Here is a 16,702-nt window from a genome sequence, read left to right on the forward strand (position 1 = left end):
AATTACAGGTTGAAATTGAAGAACTTCTTTCGACCTTACTTGCTATGTAACCATCTGGACGTCTCATCTACAATGTGGTGACGATGATAAAAGGAAGCTGCTAATGAAGAAAGCAGCTCCACCACCCATCGGACTTGACGGAAGGAAGCAGCTAAGATTGCAAAGCGCTCCTTCACCCCCCGGACTTGACAAACAGAGGGCCCAAAGGCTGAACGAGGCATGTTATAGGAATCCAGGAAAGTGTCACCTATGTGTGATCTTCACCTGCATTTCGAAAAATAACACAAGAGTAAGCCGATGTTGTAGGAATCCAGGAAAGCGTCACCTATGTGTGATCTTCACCTGCATTTCGAAAAATAACACAACAGTAAGCCAATGTTGTAGGAATCCAGGAAAGCGTCACCTATGTGTGATCTTCACCTGTATTTCGAAAAACAACACAAAAGTAAGCCGAGGCCTGAAGAGCGGAATGACCATCATCTGCTCCTTTCCACTTACTGCATGATGGGAACATCTTTAACATCTTTCATTCATTAATAATAAATATATATTACCATCTATAGAGAATCTCTCTTCATTATTCCCCCATACAGAGGGGTGGTGCGTATATGATATAGTACACTATTTCAGGAAGCACGTACCTGCTTTCTGAATATTAAATCTGCACTGCTGATAGGCCGCATGGCTCGCCATTGGACATGCGCAGGACTTTTTTTTTTTTTTAAAATCTCCAGCTTTTCCTGTGGAATCTGTCTGCAATGTCAATTGCGGACAGACCGCAGGTCAGACAGCTTACATTGACTTCAACGGAAGCCATGTGTGCAGGAACCACAGGAAAATGGAGCAATTTTTATCCGCATGAAGAATCATTTTTCCATAGCATGCTATGGAGGGTTATTGCTGCAGAACCCGGAGGTGGACCCCTACTCTGGATTCCACAGCAAAAATCCACCAATGTGCATGAGGTCTAATTCTTAAGGTATTGTTTTAGAATATTTAGTGAACTTGCGTGTCAGTGAGCTACAAACATTTACATGTGTAACTTATACAAGCTGTACATGTATAATTATATACAGGAGATACCCAGGTTATACCAGCATGCTCAATATCTCTATATATAGGAGATGTATAACTTATACCAACTGTACATATATGATTATATACAGGAGACACCCAGGTTATACCAGCATGCTGCATATCACTTTATACAGGATGTATAACTTATACCAGCTGTACATATATAATTATATACAGGAAATACCCAAGTTATACCAGCATGTTCCATAAAACTACTAACAACCACTTGCCTGTATGTATGTGTGTGAGTGATTCTTATGCTCCACCCGTGGTAACATCATCGCTCTGCCCCCTGGTCATGCCATCAAAGGTCCTACAACATATATAAAACACAAAGTCTGACTAACAGAAGAACAACACAGTTAGGGCTCTTGGAAGGGGAGCACAAAAAAAATGAGATTACAAATAAACCATTATTATCTCAAAAGACACAACTCAGCGATCCTGACAGAACACACTGACCTACCGTCACCACAGAGATTCGGTGGGCTAAAGGACCTGTGGTGATGTCACTGCTGTAGGAGAAGCCAAGCTGTGTGTGTGTGATGTGTGGGGATCATAATGTATGTACCATGCAGCAGAGCCGAGTGGCGCATTGCGCCACCAGAAACACTGGTACTATAATTTCTAACAACTCGACAGTCCTGACAGAACACACTGACCTACCTACACCACAGAGATCCGGTGGGCTGAAGGATCCGTAGTGATGTCACTGCTGTGGGAGGAGCCAAGATGTGTTTGTCTTGTGTGGTAATCAAGCGACTGTGTGTGTGATTTGCCACCAGAAACACTGGGACTATAATGTACTAATAATTACTAGTCACTATATATAGTAGATGTATAACTTATACCAGCTATACATATATAATTATATACAGCAGATACCCAGGTTATACCAGCATGGTCTATATCACTATATACAGGGGATGTATAGCTTATATCAGCTGTACATATATAATTATATACAGGAGACACCCAGGTTATACCAGCATGGTATATATCACTATATACAGAAGATGTATAACTTATATCAACTATACATATATAATTATATATAGGAGACACCCAGGTTACACCAGCATGGTCGATATCACTATATACAGGGGATGTATAACTTATACCAGCTATAAATATGTAATTTTTTCATGGCATTCGATGTGCAGGTTAAATAATTTACTAACTTTTTTTCTTGGTCATTACAAATGCAGCGATACCGTGTGTGATTAATAAATATATATTTCTTTACATAGTAAAGGGGGATAGGTGGAGTTCTGATGTTTTTTTATTTTACTATTTCTTTTTAAACTGTTTAAACATTTTATTTTGGTCCCACTAGGGGACCTGAGTATAGCCATGTGTTATTATTCCTCTAATACACTTCCAGTGGCTGAGCCTCATAGACCACCATAGCTGGCAGACATGGAGGCCATATTCAAGCATGGCTTATTTATCCAGCATGGTGAACATCATCAGAAAAAAAACAATGCAGCATTGTACTTTTTAAGTCACCCTGTCTCCAAGAGGAAAATTAATAAAAAACTATCAAAAAGTCACATTAACTCCAACGTGATTCCAATAGTAACTACAGGACTTCTGCAAAAAATGACCCCCACACAACTATCTGCAGTGAAAGTAAAATAGTTCTGTCTGTGAGAAGATGGCGTCCGATGCGTTGGAGGTGTTCAGTTATACGCGGCATGTAGAGAAGCACGGAGAACCCTTCTAGGGCCTGGAGCATTAAGGAAGATGCTTGACGAGAAGACCATCAACTTTAACCCGGAAGACACAAAGAATCAGAGTAAAGCCCAACTGATGAATGATAATACAGTCAGTAGGTAAATAAAGCGTCGAGGGGCCGGGTGGTCTCCGCTCTCTAGGGAACACCATAGCGGACATCCATCACCATCAGCAACAAAACCCCCATGGCTCGTACTCACAGATTGTTGGAAAGGGTTTCAGATCTCATCTCCAATATTCCTGATTGGGGCTACTTGATGCTGAAAACACCCGTCAGCTCCAGAGAGCCCCTCACATGTGTGATACAGGGCGTCACTGTCCCTACAAGGGCTCCCATGTCTATGCTGGGGACACTATGGGGGTCACTATTACTACCGGGCCCACTATAGGGGTCGTTATTACTACTGGGGACACCATGGGGTGCCATTACTACCCAGGCCACTATAGGGGTCGTTATTACTACTGGGGACACCATGGGGTGCTATTACTACCGGGGCCACTATAGGGGTCATTATTACTACTGGGGACACCATGGGGTGCTATTACTACTAGGCACACTATGGAGGTGCAATTACTACTGGGGACACTATTACTACTAAGAAACTAAAAAGTCACCCGCACGGCTTACAAGATGACATGCAACAAAACATGCAACTGTTATACACCAAAACACTGAATGCCTTCAGTAAATCTGCCCAGTTGCACCCAGATGTGCCCATTTTACCAGCTACGCCATGTGTGAGCGAGACCTCAGTGCTGTGGGAGGAGATACATACCTACACCCATCATCTTCAAGTCATTGAGCTCAACTGACACAAGATGGCCCCGGGTTAGAACTCTGGACATTCCGTAGCAATAGTGATGTCATATGAGGTCTATGATGTCATTTGTCATGTGCTGTCTCCATAATAGCCAGTGTTCTTGTGTATCAAGTTAAGAGCATTAACCCCTTAGTGACGCAACCTGTTTTGGGCTTAAGGGCACGGTTCAGATTTTACTTGATATGGGGATCACTATTACAACTGGGGACTACTATGGGGATCACTACTACTACTTGGGCCACTATGGGGTCTCTATTACTACTGCGGCCATGAAGGGGAAACAACAGCTACTGTAGGACACGTATATAAGCTATTGTTCTCAGTTACCAGCCACGTCAAGTTTGGGAGAAGAGTGTTGTTTATGTTAAAGAGTGATATGGATGTATAAATGACCCTACAACATACTCACTACTTCATGTCACATATCTCCACTGCGGAGTGATCCGCCCTAAGTGGGGGTACAGATATCAGAGGATTCTCTTGTACCAACTACGGGGTAAAGGGGTTCTTCTATCGCCTCTCCACAGGCTAGTTGATAAAAATCTGATTAGTGGGGGTCTCATCGCTGAAGCCCCCACTCATCCCGAGAACAGTGGTGGCAGGTCCCTCGCTCCTCCTCCCTGCGGCTCGCTACACCCACAGGCCCAGCGTCACTTCCTTCAACTTCAAGGGGGCAGACAGAATTAGCAGAGTACAAAGCCTTGGCCATCTCCGGGAGTCCCAATGAAGATGACTGTAGCAGCACCACACCTGTGTGACTGCTGCCCTATTCATCACTGTGGGTGGGGGGGGAAGTGGGGGCGGCAGATGAGAAGCAGGGAACATAAGACCCCCAGTCTCAAGAACGATGAGCCCCCTACTAATCAGTCTGTTATTCTATATACACGTGATAGAAGTCACGCTTGGCACAACCACTTTAACAAGTTGCCAACTTCCCTTTGTGTCGGCCGTTTTCACCCAGACGACCAGATCATGCAATTTTGCCACAATGCGATAGTGTGAGAGAAAGCCTGTATATAAAGCCGATGCTTTCCAATGGGTTCCTTCACATTCGCGATGTTTTCTCTGATGCCATCTTGCGATTTTTTGTTTTGTTTTGGAGCCCATCAAACTGGTATCGACCACTTGTTCGTCAGTCCATATGTGCTGTCTGAGTTACCTGCACAGCCCGACAGCACCTATTATGTCAGTTACCGGCTCTTAGCTCCGCCCCCTGATCACGACAGTGACGTCATCACAGGTCCTTTATCCTCCTTGTGCACTGAATGAGGGATTATGGGTGGACTACATCCCCCACAAAGCCCCACGGCCTCAGTTGCTATGGATACAGCAGTACTCAGTCTGGCGGTTTGCAGCTGGTGTGGAGACTCCCTACCCCAAAAACTAAGCCCTAGCTGCACTGCAAATAAAAAAAAAGAGAGTGATGCTTATCTAGCAGGCTCGGTCCAGGTCCTCCAATCAATGCAGTGCTGGATGAACCAATCACAGCATCACTTCCTGGAGGTGGGGTTTATGAATCCAGCAACCAGGAAGTGATCTTCTGTGGCTGTGAACTGCAGGACCCCCAGCGGAGCTCTGGAGAGCAGCGGGACCCGGATGAGCCTTTTAGAGAAATACTTTTTTTTTTTCTGGAGTGCAGGTAGGGCTTAGTTTCGAGGTACGACTAAACCTTCTTGCGATTTTATCTTGGCAAGCAGCGATGCAATGCGCGATTTTACAAAGTCACGGGGATAAAGCTGCGATATCACCGTGGCGATATTGTTGTCACCCGTGTGAAAGAGGCTTAAATAAATACAACCCAGCAGTGGTGTCAGTAAGAAAAAACATAAAATAAAAAACTTGCCTAAAGTGATAAGTCCCGTCTCGCTGCCCAAATCCGCTTCCAGGAACGACGCAGATCCCGGTCTCCTCCAGCAACCGCATGCAGTAAAACATGTCAGGGGCCGTCTGCAACTCCTGTGGGGACAAACGAAAACGCAGCCTTGTTTTAGATTTAACCCCGTCTGCAAAGAATCCAGGAACGGCAACAGAATGGAGGGGAATTAAAAGCCCGTCGGCCATATAACAATCCCCTATACATTAACAACGTGGCTTGGTGCTGCAACAGGCAAAAGTGTCTTAAAGGGTTGTTCCAGGACTAAATTGCTGATGAGCCGTTTCCAGGATAAGTCATAGTTGACTGGCAAGGTCCAGCGCTCAGAGATCCCTGCCAATCAGCTGATTGCAGAGGCTGCTGTGTTAGGGGGTCTACTCCACCCTATTGTCACATTGATCAATCCCATGGCCTGAGAGTAGATCAGTCTCATGCAAGTGAGTGGAACGGAGGTGCTGTACCAAGCACAGCCACTATACAATGACCAGTGCTGTGTCTGGTATGAACTGATGTGACGCTGGCGTGCACCCGAGTGCCATTGTCAGTACAATCAGCTAATATCAGGGATCCCAAGTGGGGGACCCCACCAATCAACTAGTGATGACTGATCATCACTAGTTTAGTCCTGGAAACCCACTTTAACCCCTTAACGCTACAGGATGTACAGTTACATCCTGCAGGTTTGGGGAAATGCATGAAGAGAGGTCGTGGGTCGATCCCGCTCCATACAACGCAGGTGCCGGCTGTTTCTTACAGCTGAAACCCGCCCGCAACAGCTCTGATACGCAGCGCTGCTCATCAGAGCTGTTTACCCTTTAAATGTTGCAGTCCGTTCTGACAGTGGCATTTAAATGCTCTGATCGATGTTTGGGGGTCTCACACTGCGCCCAGCAATGAGATCACGGGAGCGTTTCCTGGAGGAATTCTTCTGAAAGCCACCAGGGCTACCATTGCACATTGCCTATCAGGCCATGCTTGTGATGTGGCTTGATAGATTGCCTGTCAGATCAGACCTGCTATGGCATTACACCATACCGCAGGAGCGATCAAACCTCAAACCATCGCAAGTTCTTGTCCCCTCTGGGGACTAAAAAAAAAGACTGTACAAATTAGTTTTAAAAACACTTTTATTAAAAAAAAGTAATAAAAGTTAAAAAAAAAAAAAAAAAAACCCTTTTGCCATATTTATAATAAAAGGATCAGAAGTGCACTTTTTTGATTACCTTATCTCCAAGAAAAAATATAAAAAGCGATCAAAAAGTTGATGGCAGGAGAAGATAATTAAATTAAATATCTTCAGGGTTAAAAAAAAAAAAAAAAAAAACGCAAACAAAAAAAAACACACACTATATATATTTGGTGTCTAAGTATTTGTACTGACCCACAGAAAAAAGTTATCATGTTTTTGTTGCAGTGTGCACGCCAAAGATGGTGGAATTAAGTTTTTTTTTCCCATTTTACTTCATTTAGAATTTTTAAAAACTTTTTCAGTAGATTTTACGGTACATTTTATAGTACTGGTGAAAGATACAGCTCGTCCCACAGAAAACAACAATCCCTCAGACAGCTGCGGCGATGGATAAATAAACAGTTATGATTTTTTTAAAAAGTGCGGAAGAAAAAGCGAAAATGGGGAAAAAACAGGGCCGCATCCTTAAGGGGTATTCCCATCTTATAAAGTGGTGGCATATTGTCGCCTGGCTGGGAACACTGCTGTCCATAAAAGGGGACACAGCACTACATCAGCACTGGGTTCCCTTCATTCCATGGATTGATGCAGATCCCAGATGCCCACCCATCATACTGATCCCATATCCTGGGGATACAGCATTACTTTATAAGATGGAAATAACCATTTATTGTCTGGGAATAATCATGACAGGAAACAAGATTTTCTTTTGCGCAATTCCTGCTATAAGCACCAGGTGGCGCTCTGCAGCCATTCATCTATCTGGATGTGAAAGAGAAGCGTAGAAGATACATTACTGCACACTGACCTCAGCCTCAGTGTAGAGGAATAAAGATTCGGGGGAAGGCGTACATCGCCCCCTGCAGGGGATTACACTGAATGCCAGGAACCTGGTTGAACAATTCCTCCGTTAGCCGAGCCTTGTGAGCCAGAGAGGAGAGAACAGCTTCCTTCTCCTGCAAGGACATTACATGGTCGGGGGTCTTCACAGAACGGCCGACACTTGCGTAGACTCCCGTGGGGGCTGCAGCGGACATACCTGGATGAACTGCTGATTGGACTCCTCGTCGGGCTTTGGGGGGGGGTTCACCACCACATCCATGGCTGCCTGGCCGGACACCGGAGGACACAGGCGCACGGAGAGCATCTTCACCAGCTGGGCCTGGATGTCGGGGTGCAGGTTCAGCACCTCCATGCACCCCCCACGGTAGCCACACCTGAAACACACAGGGGGTCGCTGTAACAGGGTCAGAGAAGAAGCATGGAGTTTGCAGGTCCTTTACGGTTTCTTTTCTAGACCCCCCCCTCTATTAATTAAAGAATGGTTGGATCTGCTGGTTGCTAATTAATATGAATGACGGATATAAGTGATACACGGGGTCACCATCTTAAGGAGTTCCCCCACATTGCAGGAGCTCGACCCTCCGCCACTTACTCTCCCATGTAACCTTTGGAGGTGGAGTGGAACGAGGCGAGCTCCACGGTGCCGCTGTATTCTGGACCCATCTCATGCAGGACTTTCTTGAAGGAATGGAACTGGCAGTCCTCAGAATAGACGTTATCCTGATAGACCTGCAAATACACAACGAAGACCAATGAGTGGCCAGCAGCGGTTGGAGAGGCTCCGCCCCCACAGATTAGTTAGGCCCACAGCGTTCCATTGGCTATAATGCATTGCTTAACCCCTTAAGGACGCAGACATTTCTCCTCCAATCCCCACTTCCCCATAAATTTTTGGTTTCTCTTCCTCACTTTCAAAACATCATGACCTTTCTACGTTTCGGGCGACACCGCTATCTGAGGGCTTGCTGCGGGGAGAGTTGTATTTCCCAATGGGACCATATAATGCAGTGAAAGCCTTTTAAAAATTTCTAAGTGCAGCAAAATGGCGAAAACTTAATTCCGCAATCTTTTGGGAGCGGGGCGGAGGGGGGTGTCTTGTGTTTACAGCGACAAAAGCATCATGACAACTTCATTCTGCGGATCAGCCGCTAGGATTGTGAGGACACCAGACTGATTTTGTTTTCTTTCCCCTGACCAGCATAACAGGCTGGCCTTTCTGTCACCGGGGTTGTGCGAGGGTCCGTGTTTTGCGGGACGCAGTGGAGTTTCTACCGGCACCATTGGAGTATGTACAACATTTTATTCACTTAAAAAAAAAAAAAAAATTCTTGAAGATGGGGTAACCAAAAACGTGCAATTCTGTCTTTGTGTACTTTTTTTCTGATGAAGTTGACCGTTCCGGAATAAATGATGCATTATTCTAACGGACTGGACTTTTATGGATGCGGCAAATAGCAAATACACTTCGATTTTCATTATAAATGCAGAAAAAAGTTTTTAAACTTTAATATACTTTTTTAAATTTTTTTTTATTTAAGGGGACTGGAACTTGTGACCGTTCTATTGCTTACACCATGTACTGCAATACTTCAATATGTCTGCCACAGGCCTTAATAGGCAGAAACACATTACAACCCTGGGGTCTTCAGAAGGCTCCCAATTGCCACGATACCTGGGAAAGCCCCTCGCTATCTAATCCTGGGGCAGAGTGGGGTACTCAAGACCCCTGAATGTCAAACTAAACATTTAAATGTCATAGGGAAAATTGACAGCGGCATTTAAAGGGTTAACTGCTGCGATTGGGGTGAACACTGATCAATGTTGTGGTGACCCGGTGTTGGCCGTGTATGAACCGATCCTGCTACATACAAACCCTGTGCACCTAGGACATACATATACATCCTGTAGTACTAAGGGGGGTAGAGGCCCTTTTACATGGTTATCGGACCTACAACCAGCCGGCCGGGTGAAAGCGCCAAAGATGAGCCAATCAGTGAGCAAACATGGATTGGTCAGCTGATCGGCTGTACATCGCCACGTGTGACGAGTGACATATACAGCTGACCAAAACTGTTCTTACCTCATCGGCCAGAAGGAACAGCCCCTCCTCCCAGGCAAAGTGGATGACTTCTTCTATGCAGCGCCGGCTCTGCACCTGCCCTATACGAGGGGGAGAGGACGGTGAGCTCCAATAACACCATATATACCCCGGAGCCTATATACCCCCCTTACTCACCGGTGGGGTTCCCAGGGTTTATAATACACAGCACCTTGGGGTTGGAGTATTCCTTGGCCCGGTACAAGGCCTTCCGCAACTCGCTGACATCCAGAGCCCAGCAGTGCTCCTCGTCCAGGTAGTAGTTCACCTGCACGGCGTTCAGCTCAGATATGGCTGCCGAGTATAAGGGATACTGAGGGATGGGGATCATGACCCTCGTCCGGGCCGTCCCCTCCCCAGATACCAGGATCTTCAGGATGCTCTGAAACACAAAGACCACTCGGTGTTCGGGTTTGCTGATAAATCCCCCCAACTTCTCAGCCATCCCTGGACATTTTAAACCCTACTGGCTACAAAGCTGCCCTTAGACCTTTCATGGCCGCCAGTCGTCGGACCAACAGCTCCCCCACCAAACGCATGAGCGCTCACTTGTATTACAGGGGTGCAGCGGCGTCCTGGTGGTAACTTATCTCCACCGAGGACAAAGGGAGCGGACATTGTATACAAGGAGTCCCCCACCCAACATCATCTATTGGGGTAAAGTTAGGAACCCCCAGACGCATCCAACAGCGCCCGCTCCTGCTAAAACTGGTGGGTTCGGATTCTCCCCTAATACATGCAGTGGGCATCAGCTACTTGCATGCAAACAATATTTCTGCCCGATTTTCAGTCCACAATGGATATCCACATGCTGACCGATGCAAGCTGCTGGGCACAACGTCTTAGTAGTCTGCGTAGAATTAGCCTTAAAGGCCTTGTCCATCCTAATAAAATAGGAGATAGCCTGTTAATGGGCATTACCAGGGTCATGTGACCTGAAGAATGTGGCGTTTAAAGGGACCCTCCAGATTTAGGACAAAGTTCTGCCAGATAGTCATAGCCATTTTCTGACTACCGAATGCACACTGGGCACTGCCCTCCAATTGGCCAATACTGATCATGCCAGCAAGTCAGGTAAATCAGAGAGAAGGTCCAGTGTATTAGTAGTCTAAAGGCCCATTTACACGGAGCGATGATCACTCCAAATTAGCTCAAACGATATTTCAAGTGATCATCTTTGCAGAACTCTAAGTAGCTAATTAGCTACTTAAGAGTAAAGCTGGGTTTACATGGGACGAATGTCGGGAAAACGATGCCTGACACTCGTCCCTGTGTGTCCTCGCTCCAGTGCTGCTGCATGGGTGCTAGTATTGCTGGTTCGCTCACAGAGCGGCCAGTAGGAGGACGGGGCGGCTGCAGGAGATTTCTCTCCTCGCTCTCCCCCGCCCCTCTCCAATGACATAACATAGCGGCCGTTCAGTACTGAACGGCTGCTATATACACTGAACAATGAGCGATCAGCTCATTGGCCATCGTTTATGCATAGCGGCCATTCAGTACTGAACAACCACTATGTTATGTCAATGAAGAGGGGTGGGGGAGAGAAATCTCCTGCAGCCTCCCAGCTGAAAGCTAACGATACAAGCTCCTGTGCGGGTGCACGGCAGCTAGTAAGTGCGGGGATGAGTATCGGGCATCGTTTGCCCAACACTCGTCCCATCTAAAAGGGCCTTAATGCAGGCGGAACAGGATACTGCCGCGATGTCTCCGAGAACAATGCAGCCGTTTTGTATATGCAAACAGCTGCATTGTTCTCGGCACTTTCAGCTGATGTCCCGCTAAGAACTGAAGAATTGAAAATCGCAACATGTTAATTGTATCGCCGTTTCCGATGCGGGTTCTCTTCTCTCTATGGGTAGAGATTTCCGCAGCGGAATACAAATGGCGCGGGTTTTGAAGAAGCCTGCGGAAATCTCGTGGAATTCCTATGCACTTCCGCTGCAGACATTCTTCAAGATTTCCGTCCCATGGGAACCCAACCTAAGAGATACCCGGAGACTCAAAAGACCCTTTGATATGAAAATCAGTGTAAATGAGGAGCATTTTGCTCACTGATTCCATAGACTGTGTCCAGAGCGGCAGCCAAACCCCGGACCCTCCATCTATAATCCCCAGCAGTGAGATACCCTACACTACATAGTAGTTGTACCCCAGCCCTTAGAGTGGGCAACTACCAGATGTAAAAAAGTTCACTCAAATGACACTTGTCCAGCGGAAACACGAGATCCGACAGGCTAGTAAGCGAGAAACCACTCATCAGTTGTTGGTCGCGTCAGCTCCGTAAAATGAAGCAACTAGTAAGCGGTTTCTCGCTCCCTGGAACAGGCAGTCTGTACTCTTTGAGCGGCTGCCTGTTCAGTGACTGGATGCGGCCAGCCGGAAGAGATCTCCAACACGCTCCGCTCTGAGCGACCATCGATCCTATATGAACGCACAAGGGTGATAAGTATCTGACAGTTTCCCCTAAAATGTACGCACTCAACAGTCATCCCATGTAAAGCCCCCCTTGCAACGCAGCACCTCTCACTTGCCTCCATTTATATGACCCAGTCGGTCGGCAGAACTTACAGCGATGCCATCACTGGCTCCAGTGGTGAGATAGATATTGTCTGGGTCCGCAGGAATGCCTCCGTCCCGCCGCTCGATATACCGAGCGACATCTTCCCGGATACAGGAGACCCCCTGGCTGGCGATGTAGGAGCCTGGAAATGAGAATAAGACTATTTGGGCCGAGAGTCACACAGGTCAGCTTGACATAAATCTGATCTGGGGCAATGCCAGTAATGGCTACTAATCGCTCGTATGGGGGAAGGGAGTGTGTGTGCACCAAACCGAATTCTGCAGGAAACAGACAGCTCCGTTCACGCCGCAGTGGCCTATTTTGGTATTGCAGGCCAAATTCTTAATGAAATGAATGGCCTGTAATACCAAGCTTGACCACTGCAGTGAGACCAGAGCTGTCTACTTCCTGCAGAACGCAGCTCAATACAGCAGCCCACCAGCCCAGCAAACAGCTGATGAGCGGGGGTCTTCGGTAACAGCCCCTCTAGTACTGATGAGCTATCCTGAGGACAGGCATCAAGTGCTTAGAACTGAACAACCCTTTACGGCTTTGCTTTATTTTTTTAAGCAGAACACTAAAAACTCGGAAAACCGTAAATGAAGAGAAATGGAGTCATTCTCTGCGCCAATGTCTTGGACTCAGCGTCACTCACCGAGGCTCTGTCCTCCGCACGACTGCAGGATGCGCCTGGCCCGGTCTTTGGCATCTGGTGGGAAGCCAGGGCTATCTAACAGGTCGGGATACGTGCAAAGAGCAACCACCTGCGGTAAGACGACAAGCATACAGGGAGACGCTGGCACCGAGGGTCAGCAGCGTACAACGGGCGCCACTTACCTGCCGCAGGAACGTGATTGGCTGCTGTCCCATGGCATGAGCGTCGCCGATGTTCGCCTTAATGACCTCGCTGAACGGCTTCTTGATTCCCTGGAGAGAGAGAACAAGATCAGTCAACTCAACCACTGTTCATCCTGAGCCTCCTGGTTCACGAATAGAATGCAAGCAGCACAGAACTACTGACACAGGAAGCCCTGTAGGCGAGATGAACCTCTATATAAGTTGGATCACTCCCCCCTACGGCCACAGTAATAGGAGTCACATGCTGTATAAACCCCCCCACCCCCTCCCCACGCCGTGTATCCGGTAGCGGCAGGGACGAGGGCTCGGCTGTTGCCATGGTAACTGTATTCCATACAAAGAGCCCATTGTGGAGATTTCCAGAAATATTCAATATTTCTCAGCTCTAAAAATAAATAGTCTCAAAATGTTGACATTTCAGACGGCGTCGGGAACGGTCGCCACCGCCATCGCCATCCGCAGCCTTTATGCTTAGCTTTACTATTTCTTAATTTTGCCCAAATTTACCAAACTGTAATATTATTTGCGCTCTCGGTCACCCATCTTACAGATGTGACGATACCAAACTTGGCTTTTTAAAAAAAAATTAAAACACAAAAGTAAATGTGCGCAAAGTTTTTTTTTTTTTCACTATTTATTTTTTATTCCCTTTTTTGTGGCCCTGTAGGGGACTTGAACCGGTGACTCTATGATCACTGTAATACATTGATCGCTGCATGCAAGGGACAACAGCAGGGATCGGTGTTCCCACTGAGGCCGATGCCTGCTGTGGTTGGCGCAGGCTCAGCTTCTCGGCCGCACCATCCATTAGACCTACCCATACGCCCGTACGTGGGACCGCCTCCTTGGGGCGGGGTTAGATCCGTCGCCGCGCAGGAATGGAGGCCTTTCCAACAGACAACCCCCCCATGTGTTGTTCCCAGGGTGGACTCCGCCCAGCGGCGCCACGGAATCCGCTTTGCTTCCGCGCGTGGATGTTATATCGCTGTGCAGACGCGGCGCAGAATCCCATTAAACGTAGTCAGATGTAAATTTGCGCAAATTCCGCTACAAAAAAACCCCGCGGTGCGAACCGACCGACAGATCGCAGCGGCAGAAACAGGCGGCTCCATTATCAGCGCCGCTCGTCTTCATTCTTATGGCGCCGATGATCACAGGGATGATACTTGTGCGCAGGGGAAGAGCAGCGGCGCCGCCGATGATGTAATTGTCACCCGCAGCGCCGGAAAGAGAAGACGATCAGCGAGGAGATTCAGCTTCCATCCGGAATGAGCAGCAGAAGGACTACAACCCCCAGCAGACGCTCCCTGCCGTGTGATGGCCTGAATCATGGACTTTGTGATTACAACTCCCAGCATGATGGCTCTAGTTCTCCCCCCCTAGACATGCTGGGACTTGTAGTCCTATCCCCCTCAACACATGCTTGGACTTGTAGTTCTCCTCCAGCCCAATGGGCAAGCTGAGACTTGTAGTTCTCTCCGTCCCCTGAGCATGCTGGGACTTGCAGTCCTCCCCCCATTCCATGGGCATGCTGGGACTTGTAGTCCTCTCCGTCCCCTGAGCATGCTGGGACTTGTAGTCCTCTCTCGCCCCCCGGGCATGCTGGGACTTGTAGTGCTCCTCACCTGCTGCAGCTCCCTCTCTATCTCCCCGGCTTTCAGCACAATGGCTCCCCGCACCGCGTACTCCACCGCCCGGACCTGCGGGTTCATGGACTGCAGAGTGAGGATCCTGTCCCGGGAGCGGCGGGCGGCCGGGGCCTCCGCGGCGGAGCTGCTGCACCTGCGGAGACCGCGGAACAGGTCCCGAAGCGCGGAGCGGAGCCGCATGTCACCGGCACGGACTACAACTCCCGCTTTCCTCGCCGGGCACCACGTGACCTGCCAGGTGACGGGCAGTGTCCGCATCGCCCTCTAGTGGTAATACGTAAAAACTACAGAGCCTGGTGGAAGCCAGAGGCGTTGTCTCTAATAACCAATCAGAGCCCGGCTGCTATGGCGTGCCGTGATCGTTGCTATGGGCAACCACCCATAACAAATGTCACGTGATCACATGGCAGGACACATTTGGGGTGCCTTATTAGAGGGGCTGTTTGGGGGCCTAAAGAAAAAGCTTCTAAAGATGTAAAGTGCAAAACACAATGGGGAAAGAACTCGGAATGACAGCCAATCACAGAGGTGCTTCCATCCTTCAAGGCAGAATGTGAAATGAATGCTGCGCTGTGATTGGTTGCCCGGGAGAACGAAGACGCAAAACGCACGCATTTTGAGTGTGGGGGAAAAACACGCGATATGCGCTATTTATGAGGGGGTGAGCGGTTTGGGCAGCGCAATAAAGTGCAATAGCGAGTTTAAGTAGGCTAACGCTTGTATGAGGCCGGCCTAAGGGCGCCCACAGACTTCGTTTTTTTAACGCGAATGTCAATGTAATGTTAAAAACGCATCGCACAAAAATCACGCCAACTTGCGATGCGTTTTTAACATTCGCATAAAAAAACGTAGCGTTAACCGGTGAAAAAAACGCGCAAGAAAAACGCAAGTGTGCAAGAGCCTTTAGGGTGGCGTCACACGAGTGTTTGCGCAAATACGTTCGCCACAGAGCAGCGTATTTTGCGCATAAACAAAGCTTGAAGAGGCCGTTGTGTGCGCGTCTGCGCATAGTACTGTAATTTTGGCGCACGCAGGGCCAGTTCACATGAACGCGTTTCCCTTTCCGTGGAAAAAAATGGCTATTACATCCTAATGAGGGCGGTCTGTCTTCTCCCCTCGGATGTTGCGCAGTGCGTCACGTTTCTGCTTGTGTATTTGCGCACCAACGGTAAAGTTTTTGCGCACGTATTTTGTGGACTAAGCGACCTCATTGACGGCACAACTATGTTTCGCTGAGGCGCAAGGATCTGCGCACACGCTCGTCTGAAGGCGTCACACGGGCGTATGTGTAATTGCGCACGCCTCAGCCCAATATATTTGTGCTATGAACGCGACTCTTTTGCGTGTGCATCGGCATATTTCCCACCATTTGCGCCCGCCGGGATGTTTTGTGGCCCATGGGGTACAATCCCGCCATCATTTTATTGGCCCAATGACTTCCGGATGGTCTTTTTCCAGCTGAATTGCGCATCTCTTGGCGTTATTGTGGGCGTTTTTGCATCCAAATTGACGTCTTTGGGGTCTTTTGGTGCGAAAATATGCAGGAAAACAGACGATGCGTTTTTTTTTTTTTGGCGTGACCAAATTGCGCAGGAAAATATGCGCCCGTGAACGAACACATTGAAATAATTATATTCCGCTGACTACGTAACGCACGCAGTGATGTCATACTAGTATAATGATGCCGCAGCGCAGGGATGACCCCCACAGAAGAGGTCACGGTGTGCCCATCATAGAATTCAGGAAGGGGCAAGAAAATACACTGTATAATTAAAACCGGCAGCAATATAACTGGGAGAGGAGCAGGTTGTGTGCATGCGTGACGTCTGCGGCTCCCGGACAACTAACAGATTGTAGCAGCGCTCTCCCCACTGACCAATCAGATCACAGTATCCATTTATCCTCGGTATAGAGTATAATGAAAGCTCCATTCTGATTGGTTGCTATAGGCAACGCTGCTCCTCTATCAGACCAGCCTAGTTTGATTGACTCTCAGA

At 48.0% G+C, this 16,702-nt stretch overlaps 1 protein-coding gene across 2 annotated transcripts; it reads right to left on the reverse strand.

The window, feature by feature from the left end:
- Positions 1–264: 264 nt before the first annotated feature.
- LOC136620678 (alanine aminotransferase 2-like) lies at positions 265–14,953 on the reverse strand. Of its 2 annotated transcripts, XM_066595615.1 has the most exons (12): positions 14,682–14,953; positions 13,036–13,125; positions 12,854–12,962; positions 12,207–12,340; positions 9,777–10,020; positions 9,621–9,700; positions 8,133–8,269; positions 7,737–7,914; positions 7,521–7,653; positions 5,479–5,620; positions 1,308–1,390; positions 265–420 (listed from the first exon to the last, which is right to left on the reverse strand). In XM_066595615.1, exons 1-11 carry the CDS (start codon positions 14,883–14,885, stop codon positions 1,333–1,335), a joined length of 1,509 nt encoding a protein of 502 aa, XP_066451712.1. In that variant the 5' UTR covers positions 14,886–14,953; the 3' UTR covers positions 265–420; positions 1,308–1,332. The 2 variants fall into 2 exon arrangements, 1 of the variants encoding a protein (XP_066451712.1); XR_010791163.1 differs by lacking the exon at positions 265–420 and having other exon boundaries at positions 1,372–1,390; positions 5,479–5,591; positions 7,506–7,653; positions 14,682–14,952.
- Between the last annotated feature and the right edge of the window lie 1,749 nt (positions 14,954–16,702).

Source organism: Eleutherodactylus coqui, chromosome 3, assembly GCF_035609145.1.
Source record: "Eleutherodactylus coqui strain aEleCoq1 chromosome 3, aEleCoq1.hap1, whole genome shotgun sequence".
NCBI lineage: Eukaryota > Metazoa > Chordata > Amphibia > Anura > Eleutherodactylidae > Eleutherodactylus > Eleutherodactylus coqui.

Bases quoted from the DNA above. Each gene is read 5' to 3' on its own strand.
- LOC136620678 (XM_066595615.1), bottom strand. From the start codon at position 14,885: ATGCGGCTCCGCTCCGCGCTTCGGGACCTGTTCCGCGGTCTCCGCAGG. The intron at 13,126-14,681 runs GTGAGGAGCACT...CTCTCTCTCCAG, and splicing joins TAGAGAGGGAGCTGCAGCAG to GGAATCAAGAAGCCGTTCAG. The intron at 5,621-7,520 runs TACACTGAGGCT...TTAAATCTAAAA, and splicing joins CCCCCGAATCTTTATTCCTC to CAAGGCTGCGTTTTCGTTTG.